General features: G+C 39.6%; 1 protein-coding gene across 3 annotated transcripts in view; it reads right to left on the bottom strand.

The window, feature by feature from the left end:
• Positions 1-21,892, bottom strand: part of LOC124132177 (bifunctional 3'-phosphoadenosine 5'-phosphosulfate synthase-like) — a 61,697-nt gene that overhangs the window by 38,776 nt on the left and 1,029 nt on the right. The window contains exon 1 of one of the 3 annotated variants that reach the window (XM_046495948.2): positions 7,574-7,722. The exons of 1 other annotated variant lie outside the window; for it this stretch is intronic. In XM_046495948.2, coding sequence (XP_046351904.1) covers positions 7,574-7,609 — 36 coding nt within the window. In that variant the 5' untranslated portion in view covers positions 7,610-7,722. Of the gene's footprint in view, positions 1-1,374; positions 1,472-7,573; positions 7,723-21,892 lie in introns of those variants that run through there. One more of the 3 variants, XM_046495965.2, reaches the window with a different exon arrangement.

Genomic DNA, 21,892 nt, shown 5'->3' with positions numbered 1-21,892 from the left:
AAAAACGTATCTATTACATATTTCAGAGTTGACAATCATTATCTATGTGTTACGAGCATCTGCCGGTCCCATACAGTGTTTGATATGACACCCCCCAGGCCCCACCACCCCACCAGCTTAAACAAACACAACAGGGATTATCCCTTGGCCAGCTGCTTGACAAGTGGACAAGTAAGAAGTCACTGTATATGGTACCCAACAGAATGTCAGTAATATGGTAATGCTAGTTACAGATAGTTAATTGTTATCTTAATTATTCACAATAGCAAGATCAAAGGAGACTTACCACACATTCAACAATGAAAACAATGTTATTTTTGTAGGATTAACAGAAATAGCACAAGCAGTATATGGAGAGCTGCTAAGAATCACACATCAGCCAATAACAAGCAATTGTCACGCACTGCTGCACTGGTACTTTTAGGCCACGTCCCAAATAGTTCTGTTTTGGAAGCGAATTAGGGAGGGTGTGATTCCAGCACTTTCACTTGGACATTTAGATACTTTCTACCACTGTTATGAAGTTTTTCCCCTTTGAAATTGATTCCATATATATAGTGTAGCGACCATAAAATTTCTGAGTTCTGTGATGGGATTCGAACCATAGACCTTCTGACCAGAGGTCGGACGCCTTCTCCACATGACCAAAGAGGTTAACCCCTCAGCAAGCTGACAAGGTAAGGATGTCATCTGTGGGATGACTCCATGCCCTGCTACATATGGGACAATTGCTATTCGAAAAAAAAATTAAAAAATCATAATCAATATTTTTATTTTACTTGCCCTTTAAGCTGCAGTTAGTGATACATGTCTAGCAAGGGTACATAACCATTTTCTAAATGCCCCCCAAAGATCAAGTGAATCAGGCTTGTGATCAGATTTCAGAAGCTGTAGTTCTTTACACTAGAATTGTTCACTTGCTGATGATAGAAGTGGATGACAGACTAGCTGACATAGAATAGTTGCTTTGCACTAGATCATTTAGACAAGCGGAAGTAAACTGGACGATGTAGACTAGAAGACGTAGACTGCTTCTCCTTACACCGGTAATATGGTAAACGCTACATTATCTTAATGATGATAAAAACAGGTCCTCAAGCCTCAATGTAATCTTCACGTGCTCATGTAAGACTTACCATTGCTTACTGGTAGTTTCCAGGACACATGTACTAAATAACAAATTTAGTCATCTCGCTTTGAAATTATATATAAAACAAAACTATAGTGATAATAATAATATAAGTAATTCCTAAAGTTCTTATTCATACTTAACTGCATAATTAATTCCCATTCAGAAATGTAGAAGTAATGAAAATGTCCACCCATTACATAGCATGAGGAGCTGCTGATATGAAGTACGAAGAATGGACCTACCCTTTTCAAATCCATGTTCACTCTGGTACTGGCTCCCGCAACTGATGACACGGTCCTACTACACCCTGTTTTATATTACCCGGGTGTACCACATATTGACCCCTGAACTTTAGAAACAAACTTTGCTGTCTGATAAGAACTGCCTAATCATTGCATGGTGATATGTAGGTTATGCACATGATGTAATGTCGCTGCCATGTCATGGTGTAAGATCATCCCCCAGCCATTGCACGTCAACACTCCACTTTCCACACATAGAGTGCTTTAGATTGAAACAGAGCTCAGCTTATTATAATAAAACAAGACACGTGGTCTTCCATGATTGTTCAAATTTTTGCAGCCCTGTCTACAAACTTTTCCCCAGATAAAAGGTCATTTTGTATTTACTTCAAATCACCCTGAAGCATAAGGTGTAAGGGGGGTTCATCCCCACTCTGAAGCATAAGGTGGTAAGGGGGGTCCATCCCCACTCTGAAGCATAAGGTGGTAAGGGGGGTTCATCCCCACTCTGAAGCATAAGGTGGTAAGGGGGGTCCATCCCCACTCTGAAGCATAAGGTGGTAAGGGGGGTCCATCCCCACTCTGAAGCATAAGGTGGTAAGGGGGGTTCATCCCCACTCTGAAGCATAAGGTGGTAAGGGGGGTCCATCCCCACTCTGAAGCATAAGGTGGTAAGGGGGGTCCATCCCCACTCTGAAGCATAAGGTGGTAAGGGGGGTTCATCCCCACTCTGAAGCATAAGGTGGTAAGGGGGGTCCATCCCCACTCTGAAGCATAAGGTGGTAAGGGGGGTCCCCATCCCCACTCTGAAGCATAAGGTGGTAAGGGGGGTCCATCCCCACTCTGAAGCATAAGGTGGTAAGGGGGGTCCATCCCCACTCTGAAGCATAAGGTGGTAAGGGGGGTCCATCCCCACTCTGAAGCATAAATGGTAAGGGGGGTCCCCACTCTGAAGCATAAGGTGGTAAGGGGGGTCCATCCCCACTCTGAAGCATAAGGTGGTAAGGGGGGTTCCCACTCTGAAGCATGAGTGGTAAGGGGGGTCCCCACTCTGAAGCATAAGTGGTAAGGGGGGTCCCCACTCTGAAGCATAAGGTGGTAAGGGGGGTCCATCCCCACTCTGAAGCATGAGTGGTAAGGGGGGTCCCCACTCTGAAGCATAAGTGGTAAGGGGGGTCCCCACTCTGAAGCATAAGGTGGTAAGGGGGGTCCATCCCCACTCTGAAGCATGAGTGGTAAGGGGGGTCCCCACTCTGAAGCATAAGATGGAAAGGGGGGTGACCACTCTGAAGCATAAGGTGGTAAGGGGGGTCCCCACTCTGAAGCATAAGTGGTAAGGGGGGTCCCCACTCTGAAGCATAAGTGATAAGGGGGGGTCCCCACTCTGAAGCATAAGATGGTAAGGGGGGTCCCCACTCTGAAGCATAAGTGGTAAGGGGGGTCCCCACTCTGAAGCATAAGGTGGTAAGGGGCACATTTGTCGGTCTGGACACTGAAAGGAGCACATTTGCATTTGGTGTGGATTGATGCTCTTTATGTCAATCACTGGATTGTCTGGTCCAGACTTGATTATTTACAGACTGCCGTCATATAGCTAGAATATTGCTGAGTGCAGCATTAAACAACACTAAACAAACAAAGCATTGGACATGTCAGCAGATGCATTGAGTACACCACCAGAAGCATTGGCATGCCACTGAATGCAATGGACACGTCACAGATGCACTGGCATGTCACCTGATGCAATGGAGATGTTACAGATACATTGGCATGTCACTGAATGCAATAAGAACGTTACAGATGCAATGGGCATGTCACTGAATGCAATAAGAACGTTACAGATGCAATGGGCATGTCACTGAATGCAATAAGAACGTTACAGATGCAATGGGCATGTCACTGAATGCAATAAGAACGTTACAGATGCAATGGGCATGTCACTGAATGCAATAAGAATGTTACAGATGCAATGGGCATGTCACTGAATGCAATGGAGATGTTACAGATGCATTAGCATGTCACCTGATGCAATGCACATGTTACAGATGCAATGGGCCTGTTCAAAGCAAGAAAGGCAAAAAAGCTTAACATGTTTGTGTCTGATAAAGCAAACTACATAAACGCTGTTCTATTGCACATATTGCGTCACATGTCCCTGGTCTATTTATTAACAGACGCAACAAGAAACTTGCTATGTCACAGCTGAGTCCTTAGTGAATGAAGTATGTGACTTGAACAGTTCTGTGCCTATAACAATCTGTTTATGATCATTTCAGTTTATGGTAATGTTCACCCACTTGAGAATAAATGACGTTTCAGGACTTGAACCACATTCCACTCAGTTAAAGATAATTTACCCTGACAGGGGTGAATCAAACTAGCGTCTTCAGTGCCATTAGTGAGTGAGTGAGTGAGTGAGTGAGTGAGTGAGGGAGTATGGTTTTACGTCGCGTTTAGCAATATTCCAGCAATATCACGGTGGGGGACACCAGAAATGGGCTTCACACGTTGTACCCATGTCGGGAATTGTACCCGGGTCTTCGGCGTGATGAGCGAACGCTTTAACCACAAGGCTACCCGACCACCCCAGCATGGTATGAATATAGGACACATGTGCCGGTTACAGTAAACTAACAGTAAACTAACAATAGAGCCCTTGTGGGTGATGCCACGCATTCAGTCTTACCTACAGTGTTGCATTTATAAACATATCTCCATGCTAGTGTACAACAATTCTGTTCCTTTCAGAGTTCAAACTTCTCTACTGTAAGCACAAGCTGTTGAAATGGGCATGTGGTAAGTCCATAGTACCTACTATAAAGGCTGTATGCAGGTACGCTAACAGTTGTGATAAAAGGATTAGTCCTTACAGATCAGTGTCATTTCAACCTTCAATGGTAGGTGTGTGGCAGATGCCTGGAAAGCATTTTCTTTATCCTTTCTATCTTTATTGAAAACTAGATTCTTTTATGGAAACAATTTTGATGGTGTGAGTCAGTTGATTAAATACTGCTATGATCCCAAGGACACCCAAGAATACATGGAGTTAACACATTTTGAGTCTCCCAAAAACAAGATGTTTAGAGGAAATTGATCCATGAGTGAGTGAGTGAGTGAGTGAGTGAGTGAGTGAGTGAGTGAGTGAGTGAGTGAGTGAGTGAGTGAGTGAGCGAGTGAACGAGCAACTTGGGTTTGATGACACTTTGAATACTAGGCTCAAAATCTTTCGTTACCCCCTCAAAGTTTGTAGAAAGTATGGTGCTGACAAACCCAAAGTTCTTTACCAGAGCAAATCTGGGATTCAAACCAACGATCAGCGGCAGGGCTTGACAATTCCTCTAGTCCCTCGTTTTGACCAGTGGCAGCATGCGCAGGGCGAGAGAGACGTGAACAACTGCTCATCCTCACGGGCGGGGACATACCAATCATCCCAGCTCATGTCTGATTGTAATAAATCAGGCAAGATACTTTCAAACCGAAAATAAGTTTTCATCCCTCAGATGTTCTCAGCAATAATAACAAACCATATGCCACTCATATCATAAATAGACCCGTGAAGATACGGGGTAGAAAAGGTCTTCAGCAACCCATGCTTGCCGTAAAAGGCGACTAACAGGATCGGGTGGTCAGGCTCGCTGACTTGGTTGATGCATGTCATCATATCCCAATTGCGTTGATCGATGCTCACGATGTCAATCACTGGATTGTCTGGTCCAGACTTGATTATTTACAGACCGCTGTCATATAGCTGGAATATTGCTGAGCGTGGTGTTAAACAACAAACAAACAAACATATCATAAATAGATGACATACTTGGCAACTGTCAGTTGAAGAAATAAAAAGAAAGTGTGTTTGCACAACCGGTCTCAGTTTTTAAATGATAGGTAATCATATTTAATGTAATTTAATGCTGTAAGCAACCTGTTACTGAGGATCAAATGGCAAAGCCAAAGTGAATGATTTTTTGAGGGAAATGAGTGACATATGGAAGTTATTAATCAGGGATGGCGGGGTTGACGTGAAAAAACATTATTTGATTACCAAAAAGGACCATATTTGTGATTATTCTAAAATTTCAAAATTTTATGAGTTTAACTATAGAAAATAGTAATAGTAACTGAGAAGATAAAACTTAATACAATTAAAAAGCGCAAGTAAAATATATTGCAAAATAATATCTAGATGCCCTGCACGACAAGTTGGGTTGAAGAAATGGAAGCCCTGAGCAGAGCAACACAGGACCAAGGGACACAATTCTGTACAGCTCTCGACAAACAGCCACCACTCCTATCTATAGGCTGACTGTTCAAACAAACTGGGTAGCATGACACATGCAATAACGTGAACCACACAGGTTAGTGTGTGTCCAATTAAGAAAGTTACCTACTGAAATTACCTGATGACATACTTTCCTCAAGATTACGTTTCATAAATCCATGACATTAACCTAAGTCAGGCCTACTGTGAGATATGCACGTCCAAACACGAGGGTGTGACAATGCATGACATGCGTGGTGGTGGTGATTATATGGCCCACAGATCCAGAACATCGGTCATTAATTTTCTGTCATGAACTGTAGCATTTTACGACTAAAACAAATATTGCAATTCCTCCAATAACCTATAGCAACACATAATCATAGATTTTAATCATAGGGAAAAAACATTTCTTGTGAACTTTTATGTCTCATCCATTGTTAAAAAACTTCATAAATGTGAAATATATTCAAACTTTGAATATTTTCATATTTCTTGTCAAGCCCAGTTTGAAACAAAAAAGACCTTCAACATGCATGGGACCCCCAGAGACTTCTAAAAACTACTTTCATTTTGTTATTTTATATGACCACAAAATTCTGATATGTCCTAAGAAGTCATTCTTTTAGAATCCTATTTTTTATTTGATTTCAGACCCTTTTAAGATATAACCTCTAAGCAAAGTAATAAAAAAAGGAAAAAATGGAAAAATGAGATGTTTATTAGCATTTCCTATCTTCTTTTTTTTAATTGTCTTTAAAAAGAGTGAGTGAGTGAGTTTTGTTTTTTTCGCCGCTTTTAGCAATATTCCAGCAATATCATGGCGGGGGACACCAGAAATGGACTTCACACATTGTACCCATGTCGGGATTTAAACCTGGGTCTTCGGCGTGACAAGCGAACGCTTTAACCACTAGGCTACCCGACCGCCCCCTTTAAAAAGAAGTACCTGTTACATTAAATGTGCTTCCGCACAGAATCTCCTACTATCTTCAATACCTCTATATGTGGATGGTCGTAGTATTTATTGAAGCCATTTTACTCAATCGCAGACCTACCGGTCATACTGTGGTTAACAATATACTGTCATACATTTCACATCGACACTGCATTCCAATCACATACCACCGACTACTATCTTCTGGGACACGGACTCAATGATATCTAAAGGAGAATGTGACAACAGGTCATCTACATACAATGTATATCAGAATTTCTTTTTCATCATGATATTTGATGTATATATTCATACAAATACATAGATCACTTTTATAACTAAGTGAGTTAGTGAGTTGGGTGAGTTGGGTGAGTTGGGTGAGTGAGTGAGTGAATGAGTGAGAGTCAAAACAGGGGATGCTCAATTAAGGCTTCAAACATTGTATGAATGTGGGGAATCCAACCTAGGTCTCAAGCCACTAGGCTACCTTGTCGTTCCTTACCTGACCGGAGGTTGCTAAATCTACCTGTTTCCAAACTGATGGACTGTTACTGCTATTATTTCATCACTACTAGAGACTTATAACCTTCACTGCTGTAGAGTACGAAGCAGAGAGTCCAGCTAGACTACCCCCACAGTTGTCATGAGGATATATCATTGTCTGTTGTAAAAGTTGTAATTAACATGAAAATCACTAATTAATTAAGGTTAGATTTTGTTTTCATCAACCACAAAATCCAAGCAATATATCTATCATTTAATGTTTAAAGCAATTTAAATTTTAAAACTATTCTTATTCTGGTTATCAATGATAAGAAATTATTTTCTTATTAACAAAACTTTACAAAAAAACATTTCTTTTACCAGCCTGAATATTCCTTTCAAAATATTCCCCACAATTTCCATACTTTTGAAGTAACTTTTAAAGCAATGCATGACACACTAATCTTCCTAATCCTGGGAACGAAGCACCTGCCATGTTGTCTTATCAACAAGGGATTTACCTTAATGTAATATCCTTGGTACGCAGATCCAGACATTATGACCAGTGGTTGAGTTCCGCTCTATACCGAGAGCCGTTAGGACAATCTGTTGCACGGGAGATTGCCAGCGATCACTTTAAATACAACACCATAACCATGTGCTGATGTGGCATCGACGTACAGCCCTCCCCTTTGCTGTCAATCACACCTTGATCAATGCGATCACATTTACATACGAGGTGAGGACTGCCAGTCATGGGAGCATCATCTGCATAAGCCATGACAGTGGAAATATTGTGGCAGTCAGGGTTGGGCTTGTATGTATAATTCACATTAAACATTCAGGGTCACACTTTTGAAAGGAAACTTTCCATGGTCTGATAGGATGGGTGCTGGTCTGACTCCTGACCTTTTAGATAGCTCATTTTGGTAAAATAATTATCTCGCTCATCTTGTAAAAATAATTGTAACAATTTTTAGCATTATTATAGATAGACAATGGAAGGACAGTGATTAGGCTGTATTCACAATGGTGACACTTTAATGACAAATTAACTCTGATTCTGACAATACTTTCATTGACATACAGCTTCATATTTTGGCTAATTGGTTGGCATGAAAATGAGGAATAGTTAACAGGGACGAAGGAGATTATGTATTGGGGTACAACTATTTCCCACGGTGGAGCAATCCATAATATACAATTAACAACCTCTCTTGGAACAAACAGTTGGCCCAAGATGATATTTGGCCAAGAATGACACCTCATGGGCTCACTGACTTCGTTCGGCCGATCTTACTGCACTTGATAGAGCCACATTTTGCCATTTTTCAGATTTTGTTTTTGGAAAAAAAACAGTGTTATACATTTCTTGAAATAGATTGCAGAGATACCATGCTCTAGAACATAACTTTGTTAATGCAAGAAACAACATTCAAATTCCTTTTTCTAGTGAATAATCATGATAATCAAGTAAGGACCATGCCAGCCAACATCCTATACTTGTCTTAGAGGCAACTACATGAAACTTGATTGACTGCATGTTGGTCATAACCCAATTGAGTTAAAACTTGAGTCATCATTTCAATCGCTCAATTATATACATGAAATAGGTGTGGCTATAAACTACAAACAACAAATCATGTTTTCCCTACACCAATGAAGACACTGTGACCAATGCCTCATTTTCCCTATGTAGATGAAGACAAAATGACCAATGCCTTATATGTTCCCTATGTAGATCAAGACAAAATGACCAATGCCTTATTTTCACTATTGTAGATGAAGACAAAGTGACCAATGCCTCATACTGTCCCTATGTAGATCAAGACAATGTGACCAAAGCCTTATATTTTCCCTATGTAGATGAAGACAAAATGACCAATGCCTCATATTTTCCCTATGTAGATAAAAAAAAATGACCAATGCCTCATTTTCCCTACGTTAATGAAGTCAAAATTACCAATGCCTTATTTTCCCTACGTTAATGAAGACAAAGTGACCAATGCCTCATATTTTCCCTATGTAGATCAAAGCTAAGTAACAGTGCCTCATATTTTCCCTATGTAGATGAAGACAAAATGTCCAATGCCTTATTGTCCCTACGTTAATGAAGACAAAGTAACCAGTGCCTCATATTTTCCCTATGTAGATCAAAACAAAATGACCAATGCCTCATATTTTCCCTTTGTAGATCAAGACAAAATGACCAATGCCTCATTTTCCCTACGTTAATGAAGACAAAATGACCAATGCCTTATTTTCCCTATGTATATTAAGACAATGTGACCAATACCTCATATTTACCCTATCCAGATCAAGACAAAATAACCAATGCCTCATTTTCCCTATGTAGATCAAGACAATGTGACCAATACCTCATATTTACCCTATCCAGATCAAGACAAAATTACCAATGGCTTATATTTTCCCTATCCAGATCAAGACAAAATTACCAATGCCTCGTATTGCATAAGTAGATCAAGACAAAGTGACCAATACCTCATATTTTGTGTGCCAAATGGTAATGACATTAAAATCATAATGAGAAAAATATATGCCAAAGTTCAGAGATGTGATGTTCTACAAGAACTTAACAGCATGGTCAAAACACAAACAAGGTAAAACATTACGAAAACGTGAAACGTGTTGAGTCCCACTATTAACAAGAGCCACCAGTGTCATGATAACCGTTTTCATGACAACATATCATGATAGTATTGCCTGTTTTGCAATATGATACGTATCATGATACATAGGTGACAATATGATACGTATCATGATTCTTGTAGAAATTTGTTTGTACAGATATTTAACCCAAACTGAATAATATCCCACTAAGCAATTCTTCAAATAATTGTAATTTCATCAAGTGAAAGTACATCTTCTGGAGTTTTCTAACCTGCAAATTCAGTGTTTCCATACAGACACATTAAATGTTGCCAATGGATTCCCCAGAAACACAGGCGCAGTATCGCCAGACAACATATATATCAAGGTGTCATACAAAGTGATCTTAGCACTAAGGTGATCGTAATTCCCTTCTTTAACATAGGCTTCCGATCATCGTAGTGCTCATAAAGGTTGTTTTGTACAAAGGCACCCAGGGGTGGCACAGGACACACTTTTATATCAGGGGTTGTAGATGACACACTTTTATATCAGGGGTTGTAGATGACACACTTTTATATCAGGGGTAGTAGGTGACACACTTTTATATCAGGGGTTGTAGATGACACACATTTATATCAGGGGTTGTAGATGACACACATTTATATCAGGGGTTGTAGATGACACACATTTATATCAGGGATTGTAGATGACACACTTTTATATCAGGGGTGGTAATGACACACATTTATATCAGGGCTCATAATGACACTTTTATATCAGGGGTTGTAGGTGACACACATTTATATCAGGGCTCATAATGACACACTTTTATATCAGGGGTGGTAATGACGTATTTATATCAGGGGTAGTAGATGACACACTTTTATATCAGGGGTTGTAGATGACACACTTTTATATCAGGGGTGGTAATGACACACTTTTATCTCAGGGGTTGAAGGTGACACATTTTTATATCAGGGGTTGTAGGTGACACACATTTATATCAGGGGTTGTAGATGACACACTTTTATATCAGGGGTTGTAGATGACACACTTTTATATCAGGGGTAGTAGATGACACACATTTATATCAGGGATTGTAGATGACACACTTTGATATCAGGGGTTGTAGGTGACACACATTTATATCAGGGATTGTAGATGACACACTTTTATATCAGGGGTTGTAGATGACACACTTTTATATCAGGGGTGGTAATGACACACTTTTATATCAGGGGTTGAAGGTGACACATTTTTATATCAGGGGTTGTAGGTGACACACATTTATATCAGGGGTTGTAGATGACACACTTTTATATCAGGGGTTGTAGATGACACACTTTTATATCAGGGGTAGTAGATGACACACATTTATATCAGGGATTGTAGATAACACACTTTGATATCAGGGGTTGTAGGTGACACACATTTATATCAGGGATTGTAGATGACACACTTTGATATCAGGGGTTGTAGGTGACACACTTTTATATCAGGGGTAGTAGATGACACACATTTATATCAGGGATTGTAGATGACACACTTTGATATCAGGGGTTGAAGGTGACACATTTTTATATCAGGGGTTGTAGGTGACACACTTTGATATCAGGGGTAGTAATGACACACATTTATCTCAGGGTTTGAAGGTGACACATTTTTATATCAGGGGTTGTAGGTGACACATTTATATCAGGGCTCATAATGACACACTTTTATATCAGGGGTGGTAATGACACATTTATATCAGGGGTTGAAGGTGACACATTTTTATATCAGGGGTAGTAGATGACACACATTTATATCAGGGGTGGTAATGACACACTTTGATATCAGGGGTAGTAGATGACACACATTTATATCAGGGGTTGAAGGTGACACATTTTTATATCAGGGGTGGTAGATGACACACATTTATATCAGGGGTGGTAATGACACACTTTTATATCAGGGGTTGTAGATGACACACATTTATATCAGGGGTGGTAATGACACACTTTTATATCAGGGGTTGAAGGTGACACACTTTTATATCAGGGGTTGAAGGTGACACACTTTTATATCAGGGGTTGAAGGTGACACACTTTTATATCAGGGGTTGGAGGTGACACACTTTTATATCAGGGGTGGTAGATGACACACATTTATATCAGGGGTGGTAATGACACACTTTTATATCAGGGGTTGTAGATGACACACTTTGATATCAGGGGTTATAAATGACACTTTTTCATATCAGGGGTTGTAGATGACACACATTTATATCAGGGGTTGAAGGTGACACACTTTTATATCAGGGGTTGTAGGTGACACACATTCATATCAGGGGTTGTAGATGACACACTTTTATATCAGGGGTTGTAGATGACACACATTTATATCAGGGGTTGTAGATGACATACTTTGATATCAGGGGTTATAAATGACACACTTTTATATCAGGGGTTGTAGATGACACACTTTTATATCAGGGGTTGTAGATGACACACATTTATATCAGGGGTTGTAGGTGACACACTTTTATATCAGGGGTTGTAGATGACACACTTTTATATCAGGGGTTTTAGATGACACACATTTATATCAGGGGTAGTAGATGACACACTTTTATATCAGGGGTTGTAGATGACAACTTATTCCATCTGCAAGTCTGTATTCTGCTTAATAACATTCTCATGTCATCATTCAAAGCTTTGAAAGCCCAATGCATTAAGACAATGTGAGAAGCAATAGAAGTGCAGATCTTGTTTACAATACACTGGGACAGTCTGTGATATAAATGAGTGGACAGCCTCACAACACATGGCAGCTACCTGTTGGTGAGTAATGTCTTCAGGCTGCCCTGGAGGTTGTGGACACGAGGCATCAGTGTAGGTGATGCAGTCTATACACTTAACTCCAGGGAACCTGTCGACACCAGCTGCCACTCGTTCATTGTGAAAAGTCAGGAGTGAAGAGATCTCAGCTGATCTTTCCCTCGAAGTCCCATAATGCACCATGTGGTATTGATCGCTGGACTTATACATCAGAGTTCCACCTGAGGTGGCAAGTTTTGCAAGATTGTTGTGTTATTCATTCTGGTAGTCAGAACAATCCTCACTACCAAATCAAAATGACATTCCCACTGAGGACTTAATCAATCCCTGGGAAATTCTGTGTGCTGCTATGACAACACAGGATCCAACTTCAGAGGTGATATACATGTTTCTCTCCAATCTTCAGAGTGAGTGAGTGAGTGTGTTCCAGAGTGAGTTTGGCCTGTGGGAATTTAGAGTAGGTCCCAAGCAACCCATGCTTGTCTTAAGAGGTGACAAAATGGATCAGGTGGCCAGGCATGGTGACTTGGTTGATCGCATGTCATAGTATTCCAATTGCAGTGTTTTCTCTTTGATTTTACTTCCATTGGTTTGTATTGAGGTACAAGACATTGTCAAGTGAGTAATTTCGCTATCAGCATGCTCAGGTAAGGTTCTGCTACACAGTGATCAGGGTTTAGTCTTCCTTAAGACTCGGCTAACGACTCTCTTCCTCAGGCACATATACCACTGAACCAGAGCTGTTCTTTGAGCAGTTATCACGAACTGGATACAGTCTACATATAACTATTATTACTATGACTATTATTATTAATATTACTATTATTATTAATATTATTCATATTATTAATATCAGTCGTTTAAATTTAAATCAATTACAATGATATTACTGGGGAACTAAATGTGATTATCTTCTGATGAAATGCATGAAACAAGGCATGCCTTCGAATGCAGGGATGAATATCGATATGAACAAGAACACTCTTCAATGTATGAAGACAACGATTATTGGTGCCAGGTACAAATTAAACAGTGTCTTGCTCCAATGAATGAAAATGTCAAACTAACGATTGCAAGTTCGTTTGTTTGTTGTTTAACGCCATATTCAGCAATATTCTAGCAATATGATGGTGGCCTGTAAATAATCAAATCTGGACCAGACTATGCAGTGATTGACATCATGAGCATTGATCCACGCAATTGGGATACGATGACACGCATCAACCAAGTCAGCAAGACTGACCACCCGTTCCCGTTTGTCACCTTTTACAGCAAGCATGGGTTGCTGAAGACCTATTCTACCCTGGATCTTCACCGGTCATGATTGCAAGTACCACATGTAGATTCTGCACGTTCAGTGAATGCCCTGTTTATTAATGATCTATTAATAGCGATTTCTGCAAAGTATGGTGCTTCACATGAAGTGTACTATGAAACCAAATCAATGAGTGCTTAATACCTCTCCACAACATCTGCTATCAATGGTTTTTAGATCCTCTAACCCATCGTTTCACAAATGTGAAATATGACTTATATGGCAGTGTCATTTATTGTAAAACAATGATTGTAACTGTATTACATTGTTACTGCTGAGATTCAGTAGAAGTCCATTGCATTGTATTTGAACAATGATTAGTTGTCAGGAATGTAGTACTGCTTAATGTAAGCAGTGGTGAGGAAGTTATTATATATAGATGCTTGAATTATCTGTAAACTTTAGGAATAGCATGGAAGGATGTCAAGTGCTATAGAAACATGGAATATTTTGTAATGTTCTTGTGATACTGGACTGGTCTAGAGCTGTGTGGAAAGTGCTGGAAGCCGGTTAGACTATATAAGTGGAGGGGTGCCTTCCTGTTTCATCTCACATTTCATCTCACATTACATCAAGATCAGCTTTCGTGTAAAGATCACTTATCACCCAGGATTCCCAGCCTTGGCCTATCTCGGAAGCTTGACCACTGTTGCAGCAAGGTGATTATTACTCTTGTCAATGTCATTTCCTCTCACATTTTATACTGCCATTGAATATTGTACTACCACTTTATTGTGTAACTGCTGTGCAGTAAGTTGTATTGATTTGTAAACCTAGTTAATTTTATAATACAGTTGTTGATTGTATACCATATGTAGGTTATTTGTAGGTTTCACACTAAATTGTACAGATTTCTGGGTTAACATATTGTTTCAATTTGGGAATGTACCAAGACTAAAAATTTCAGAACATTCCTTTTCTGCTTCTCATAAATCTGTTAACTATTTTCAGCAATATCCATATGATATGAGTGAGTGAGTGAGTAGGTGAGTGAGTGAGTGAATGAGTGAGTGATGCTACATTGAACAGTATTTCAGTAATATCATGGCGCGTCAGCTTAATGTGGGAGGAAAGAAAGATTACCACTTTGGTGAAACCCATGAGCATAGGTATCATGCTTACAAACCTAGAAACATGGTCAGGTCAACTCAGGATTTGATGCCGCGACCATAAGATCCTGGCATGCCAAAGAGCAGCAACTCTGCATATTGAATTGCAGTGCCTAAGAAACATGACAATCTTCAAAGCAGATAAATATAAACTATCGCTTTACATCTTCAGAAAAATTGATTAAATGCGAAATTAATACATACAAGAGGCCACTTCCATTGAAAAAAATAATTTATGGCACCATTTCTTGAACTCAGTCCTGATATGTATCTCTCAGATAAGCTAACTTCAGTAGTATTTGAAAAAACTTGTCCCCATTGCAGACAGTTTGCACTTTGTAAAATAACATGGTCAAGGGCCGTAACTATGAATGCTCAAAATCTAAAAACATGTAGCAAGGGAAGTAACTCTTGAAAAAAATCATTTACGGGACCAATTTTCGAACCCAGTCTTGACAAGTTCCTCATAGATGATTATGTAAAGTTTCATGCTTGTAACTTCAGTAGTTTCTGAGAAAAGCTGTCCCAATTGCAGACACTATGCAGAAATTTGAAAAGCATGGAGCAAGGGCATAAATAATTAATGGCACCAATTGACAAGTATCGGACAAGCTGACGGATGGACGCAAAGTAGGAAGGAAAAACAAACGAATTCCGTTCCTATATCCCACGCCCCACTTCATGGCAGGGAATAAGAAGCACTTAAATCTCAATTCCCCTCGGCAATTTACAGCAGTTTTAAAAAAAGACAGACGTCATCAGAAAATGACAAATGTCCGGCCCCTACAAATTTGAAAGAACAGTCATCTGACTGTTACAGTGAGTCCAACTTGATGAGAGAGTTTCTATCTAATCTGTCTGTCCATATACATTGAGAGTAGTTATTGAGATGTCAAAACAATACCATGGAATGAGGATTCGAAACTTGGTATTTCTATGTCAGGTAAACACCAATATGAACACAATTAAAGTCAAACTTGTTGCCATGCAAGCGAAAAAAATAAAAATTATGAAAATCCTCAAAATGCAAAAGGCACCAATTGACAACCTTGGCCGGACAAACACACAACAATGAACAGACAAAATCAAACTTGTGGCCATGGAAATGGAAAAAGTATAAATTCTAAAAATCACTAATAGCAAAAGGCAACACTTCAGCCCCTGGTTAATACATGTACCAAGTTTGGATGAAACATTTTGCACAGTTTTCAAGTCATGCTATGGAAACGTAATACGGATGGATTGACAACTATATCCTCACGAATAACAGCCCACAAAATCAGTTGTGTTAAGAGATCTATGACAAGGTAATAAGGTGAGGTGAAATGGGGTTTAACATCGTGGTAAAAATTATTGCAATCATATAGCAACATGTGTGCGTGTGTGCATGTGTGTGTGGCTGCTTGTACTTGTGTGTGTGTGTGTGGCTGCTTGTACTTGTCAGGACTTATATACCGATTTAATAGAGCTAGCCGGGCCCACTGAGATACCATGCCGCAGTTTAACATGACTACCCCACTCAGATACAGATAACTGATTTTAATGCAACGATTGAAAGAAAATTGGGCTGAAATTATATCTGAAACTATTTATTTTACCAGGAATAATACATTCATTATTTATAAGTATGGAACAACTTCTTTGATAGGCATTTAGAAGTTGGAGTAGTAAGTAAGGATAAGAATTTATGGATGAACAACTTGATGGCTTCTTGTACATCAACATCAAAAGATTCCAACCGCCAATCAACCATGACCAACCCCTCCCCCCCCAGTTTACCATCATCAAAGACCCTAATCAGCCATAATCCTGTTGTTTATATTATTGGCTTCATTCTTTGTTTATGTCAATAACTTCACCGGAACAGTTAGATGAGTCAACGATTGAAACCAACCAATCAGCGACAGTGACATGAATGCCTCCAACAGTCTTGACTGTGTGTATTACTGCCGGTAGGACGTTTTACTTCTCTGACAAACAAGGATTTTTTCAAGGTGCCAATAGCTGTAATCTCTTTATGGTTCCTGTAAACAATACGCAGTAATTGCGATCTTCTGATCAGTTCACAGACGACTTTGGCAAAATTAATGTGAAGAATATTGACTAAAATTTTTAAATAAAATCAATTAACTTAATTAAACATAGTGAGTATGGGTTTATGTCGCTTTTGAGCAATATTCCAGCAGTATCACGGCAGGGGACACAAGAAATGGGCTGCACATACTGTACCATGTGGGGAATCGAACCCCGGTGTTCAGAGTAACTAGCGAACGCTTTAACCACTAGGCTACCCGACCGCCCAATTAAAACATAAAGCCACATATACAATAAACATTTTTCATTACAAGAAAGTGTATTAAGATGAGTGAGTGAGTGAGTGAGTATGGTTTTACGCTGCTTTTAGCAATATTCCAGCAATATCACGGCAGGGGACACCAGAAATGGGCTTCACACATTGTACCCATGTCAGGAATCGAACCCGGGTCTTCGGCGTGATGAGCGAACGCTTTAATCACTAGCCTACCCGACCGCCCCGTGTATTAAGATGACAAACTTGTGTACTTCAGTACTTTTTTGCGAGAGGCATTAAGGAAAAAATAATAATTATTCGTATTCATTACCTCATATTCGTGTAAAACATAAACCAGATATCATTAACCTTCTGCCACTTTTGCCTATATAGTTGAATTGTGTAAACAGCCTTTAAATATGCAGCTGATGTTGATTTTGACTTGTTAAAAGTCGAAGCTTTTTCACTTGAAAATTCCATGACGTGAATCGAACTTGCATCCTCACACAATCATAACACTTATTGCATCCCACTGTTCTCCAAATGAGGCCCTGGGGCAGGTGTTGAAAGGGTGTTCAATCTTACATGTCATGTCTGCATGTTGCACATGGTCTCTCTCGCTCACTTCCATCAAATTTGTTTTATACTGCAACTAGTGTATTGTTTCACTATAAGATATCATGATGTTCTCTAATTCTTTCAGGTATCTAATGCATTTAGACAGTTCACAAGTTACCGTATTCGACGTAATAAGCGCCCAGGGCGCTCTCAAAATTAGAAATACGGGGCTCTTATTAGAATATTATTTTGGTGGAAAAAACAGTTGAAGATAAATTTCGCAGTTTATGCTGACGGTCTGAACTGTTTATATACGACAGATATATTTTTCCAGAATTTAATTGCCCATAATTAAGGGTGCATATTACACACAAGTGCATATTATACACGAATAAATAAGTCTTGTGTACATTGATCAATCGAAAGGGGTGCTAATTGGGATTGTTCACTTGCCAATTTATTAGCAAATATCGCCGTGGGAGCTTATTAGAGTGGGGCGCTTATTACGTCGAATACGGTAGTTAAAACACAACTCCAAGGTTTGGGTTGAAAATGTAAAACATTGAGCTTGGGAAAAGCCAAACACCAAAACCGCGGAATGGTGTTTTAGCTACAGTAGAACACGGATATAACGAACAACAAGGGACCAGAGAAATCAGTTCGTTATATCCGTTGTTCGTTATACACGTTTTCGCTCGGAAACGTCCGCCATCTTGGATAAGACAAAACACAATACACACATAACTGCAACATTGATTTGTATTAGCTGATATCAATTTACAACATTCATTTAATAACATTAAATTCATAACATTTTCTGACGATTGTTATCAAATACATGTACAAAATTTAAACATATTTATCATTTTTCGATTTACATACGAAATGTGTAGTCTGTGATTTTACTTTGGCCTCGTTTCGCTGACTGCGTTCTTGAAACGGCATCGTTCAGACCCGCCAAACTGTCAAAAACTGTTTGTTTTACAGACAAGATTACATGTACAGGTAAGATTAACACAATGCAAATTTAACAAGGTTGATCCGTCACCACTGATTGTATTGATTCGCCGCCATTGTTTTGATTCGCCGCTGATTGCATACAGCCAATTGTCAGTGACACTTGACACTGAGTGAGATTTCTCAGTTCGCTATACACGTCGCTAATAAGTGATAAATGGGCTTGTCGGTGATCAGGTATCAGTTCGCTGTATCCGTTAGTTCGCTATAGAGAGTTCGTTATATACGTAAATTTTATATGATAGCATATAGGAGATAAATCGGGGATTTTTTAACAGTTCGTTGTATCCGTTTTTTCGCTATATCCGTGTTCGTTATATCCGTGTTCTACTGTATATCAATATTATCATAAGGCCTTAGCATGCTTAGTACCCTGGATTGATATAAAACGGAATATTTTTCCAAACTATCATGAACATTATAAAAATAATGAGAAATATAAGTACAAACAATGACTTCCATTATGTGTGTTTGGTAGGAAATCATATACACGAACTATTGTAACAGCTGCTCAGATGCTTCCAATGCCTGTAAATATGCAATATGTTTCCATGTGTACCTGTTGTGCAAATGGATATTGCTATTGATTCTTATCACTTTCCTTGTGCAAAAACAAACTGGAGCAGATGGCTGTGAGGACAGTGTGTTCCCTGAGGGAGGACTTCACTGGCATCGTCATGGTGTGGCTGACACTGTTAGCTACAGTATGCAGAATGCCAGATTCCTGGACCAAGTGGTTGCCAAGTGACATAATGGCACTGTTGGTACCTTACAGGAATGTTTGTTACCAAAACCATATTCTGTAAAGCTTAAAAGAATATTACCTTGAGATCAAACTTTTCTCTCGCATCAACAGACCACATTACACATTGAATTAGCAGTGTTACGAGGTAATTTCCTAGTTGAAATACAAACATTAACCCATAAATTGGTACGTTAGTTGTGAAATCCGTTTGTAAGTGATACCCAATTCATCCGGTGACATGCACAGGCCTCTGGTGACAAGTCCAATGCTTTGTTTGTTTGTTTGTTGTTTAATCATGTTAATGCCGCACTCAGCAATATTCCAGCTATATGATGGCAATCTGTAAATATTCGAATCTGGACCAGACAATCGAGTGATTGACATCATGAGCATCAATCTAGGCAATTGGAATATGATGACATGCATCAAGCAAGTCAGTGAGCCTGACCGCCCAATATCGTTAGTCGCCTGTTACAGTGAAATCAGTAAATGACCACACAAGATAGAAGAAAAATCAATAAATTATATTTAAACAGGCAGTTGTAGGTACACGGGCAATACCATGGGTATCAAAATAGCAGCAGTAATAAGCAACAGGCCCATTATTAATGACAATACACTCACAACTGTCCAACACTTCGTCACCATCGAAAGTTTTGAAACAGGACTGTCGCCGTTCTTGAATCCAGAATAGTGTTGGTTGGTTGGTTGTTTAAAGCCGCACTCAGCAATGTTCCAGCTATATGACGGCGGTCTGTAAATAATCGAGTCTGGACCAGACAATCCAGTGATTAATATCATGAGCATCGATCCACGCAATTGAGATCAATGACATGCATCAACCAAGTCAACCAGAACTGGGCTCCACCCATGTCAGGAATCGAACCAGCATCTTCGGCAAGACGAGCGAACGCTTTAACCACAAGGCTACCCGACCGCCCCTCTATGCAATTGGGATACGATGACATGTATCAACCAAGTCAGCGAGCCAGACCACCTGATCCCATTAGTCACCTTTTACAACAAGCATAGTCACCTTTTACAACAAGCATAGTCACCTTTTACGACAAGCATGGGTTGCTGAAGACCTATACTACCCGGAATCTTCACGGGTCAGAATAGGGTTGGAAGCAAGCAGGAATTCAATGTTCTCAAATAACAATACATAAAATGCAAGTCAGGTCGAAAAAAGGTCTGAAATCGCCCACTTGTCTCCCTTATACAGGTACAGCCAGCCTTGTAGAATCTGTCACATCCAGAAACTTCCTAACTATCATCAAGTACCTGTTTGCAGGGTTCCCTTGTAACATCAAGTACCTGTTTTCGAACAGGCATATTCAGTGTGGGCTATGTGAAGGCCAAAGGCACAGCAAAGGGATTATTAAGATGAGTAAATGTATGTAAACTCATTATACCATAAGGTTTATGTGTTGTGGAAAGAATGACGATGAGCGGGCCGACATGTGCCATCAATTCAACATCATACATTTTCAACAGATATGGTGTCACCCTGACATTGCAAATTCTTGGATGATGGCTTGTTTTCAAGATAAAGATGTCGTTTATAAGTGGGTGAGTGGCCTCCTAAAGTGATCTATGTCCAAGGGTGCCACTCCCTTCTTCTAAACCATCTTATACAGCAGTTATCTTGCCTAATATGGTTATTACTGTGTGTTAAATCCTTTGCATTGCCACTCAAGGTTTTTAATAGCATTTAGTGATCAGAACTAAATGCCTTTATGTCAGGCTTGGCACTGCTGCTATTATTATTACAGCTAAATACCTTCATTGTGTGCGCCTACGTGCTGGTTTGCATGGTGCCAATCTCATTAAAATCAGATCTTAGTTCTCGCTGCCGCTAAACAAAGATCTGAGGACATCCCATTACGGGTCACGTCAGACCGACCTTTCGCAAACTCTGACCGACCAATGGAATTACTGACAAGAAGTTGATATTAGCCAATCAGAAGGCAGCTTTCTCATGCTTTACGGCATTAATTTCAAATTGGCGACTACGCTTCAAAACATATTTTGACAAATTCTCGCTTAAAAATTGGAAACCTGAACAAATGAACATTATCGAATGGCTAATATATGGTCTAGATTGTATAGATTCAGTCGTTAAGCCCGTAGAAATCGTTCGGAATACCCCGTTTTAAAGTTTTCGAGGCTGCATGATTAGAAATCACAATCCGACTGTCACTTTCATGATCTGGTAAGCGACGCTCTGATTGGTTGGATGAAAGGTCGTTCTGACGTGAACCCTAATGGGATGTCCTCAGATCTTTGTTTAGCAGTAGCCAGAACTAAGATCTGATTTTAATGAGATTTGCATGGTGCCATAGTCTCTGGCTGCTTACCTAACCCTAACCTG

Source organism: Haliotis rufescens, unplaced genomic scaffold (assembly GCF_023055435.1).
Source record: "Haliotis rufescens isolate VD_foot unplaced genomic scaffold, xgHalRufe1.0.p SCAF_20, whole genome shotgun sequence".
Lineage (NCBI taxonomy): Eukaryota > Metazoa > Mollusca > Gastropoda > Lepetellida > Haliotidae > Haliotis > Haliotis rufescens.
Note: the sequence above shows the minus strand (reverse complement) of the source record. Positions and strands in the feature narration are given on the sequence as shown.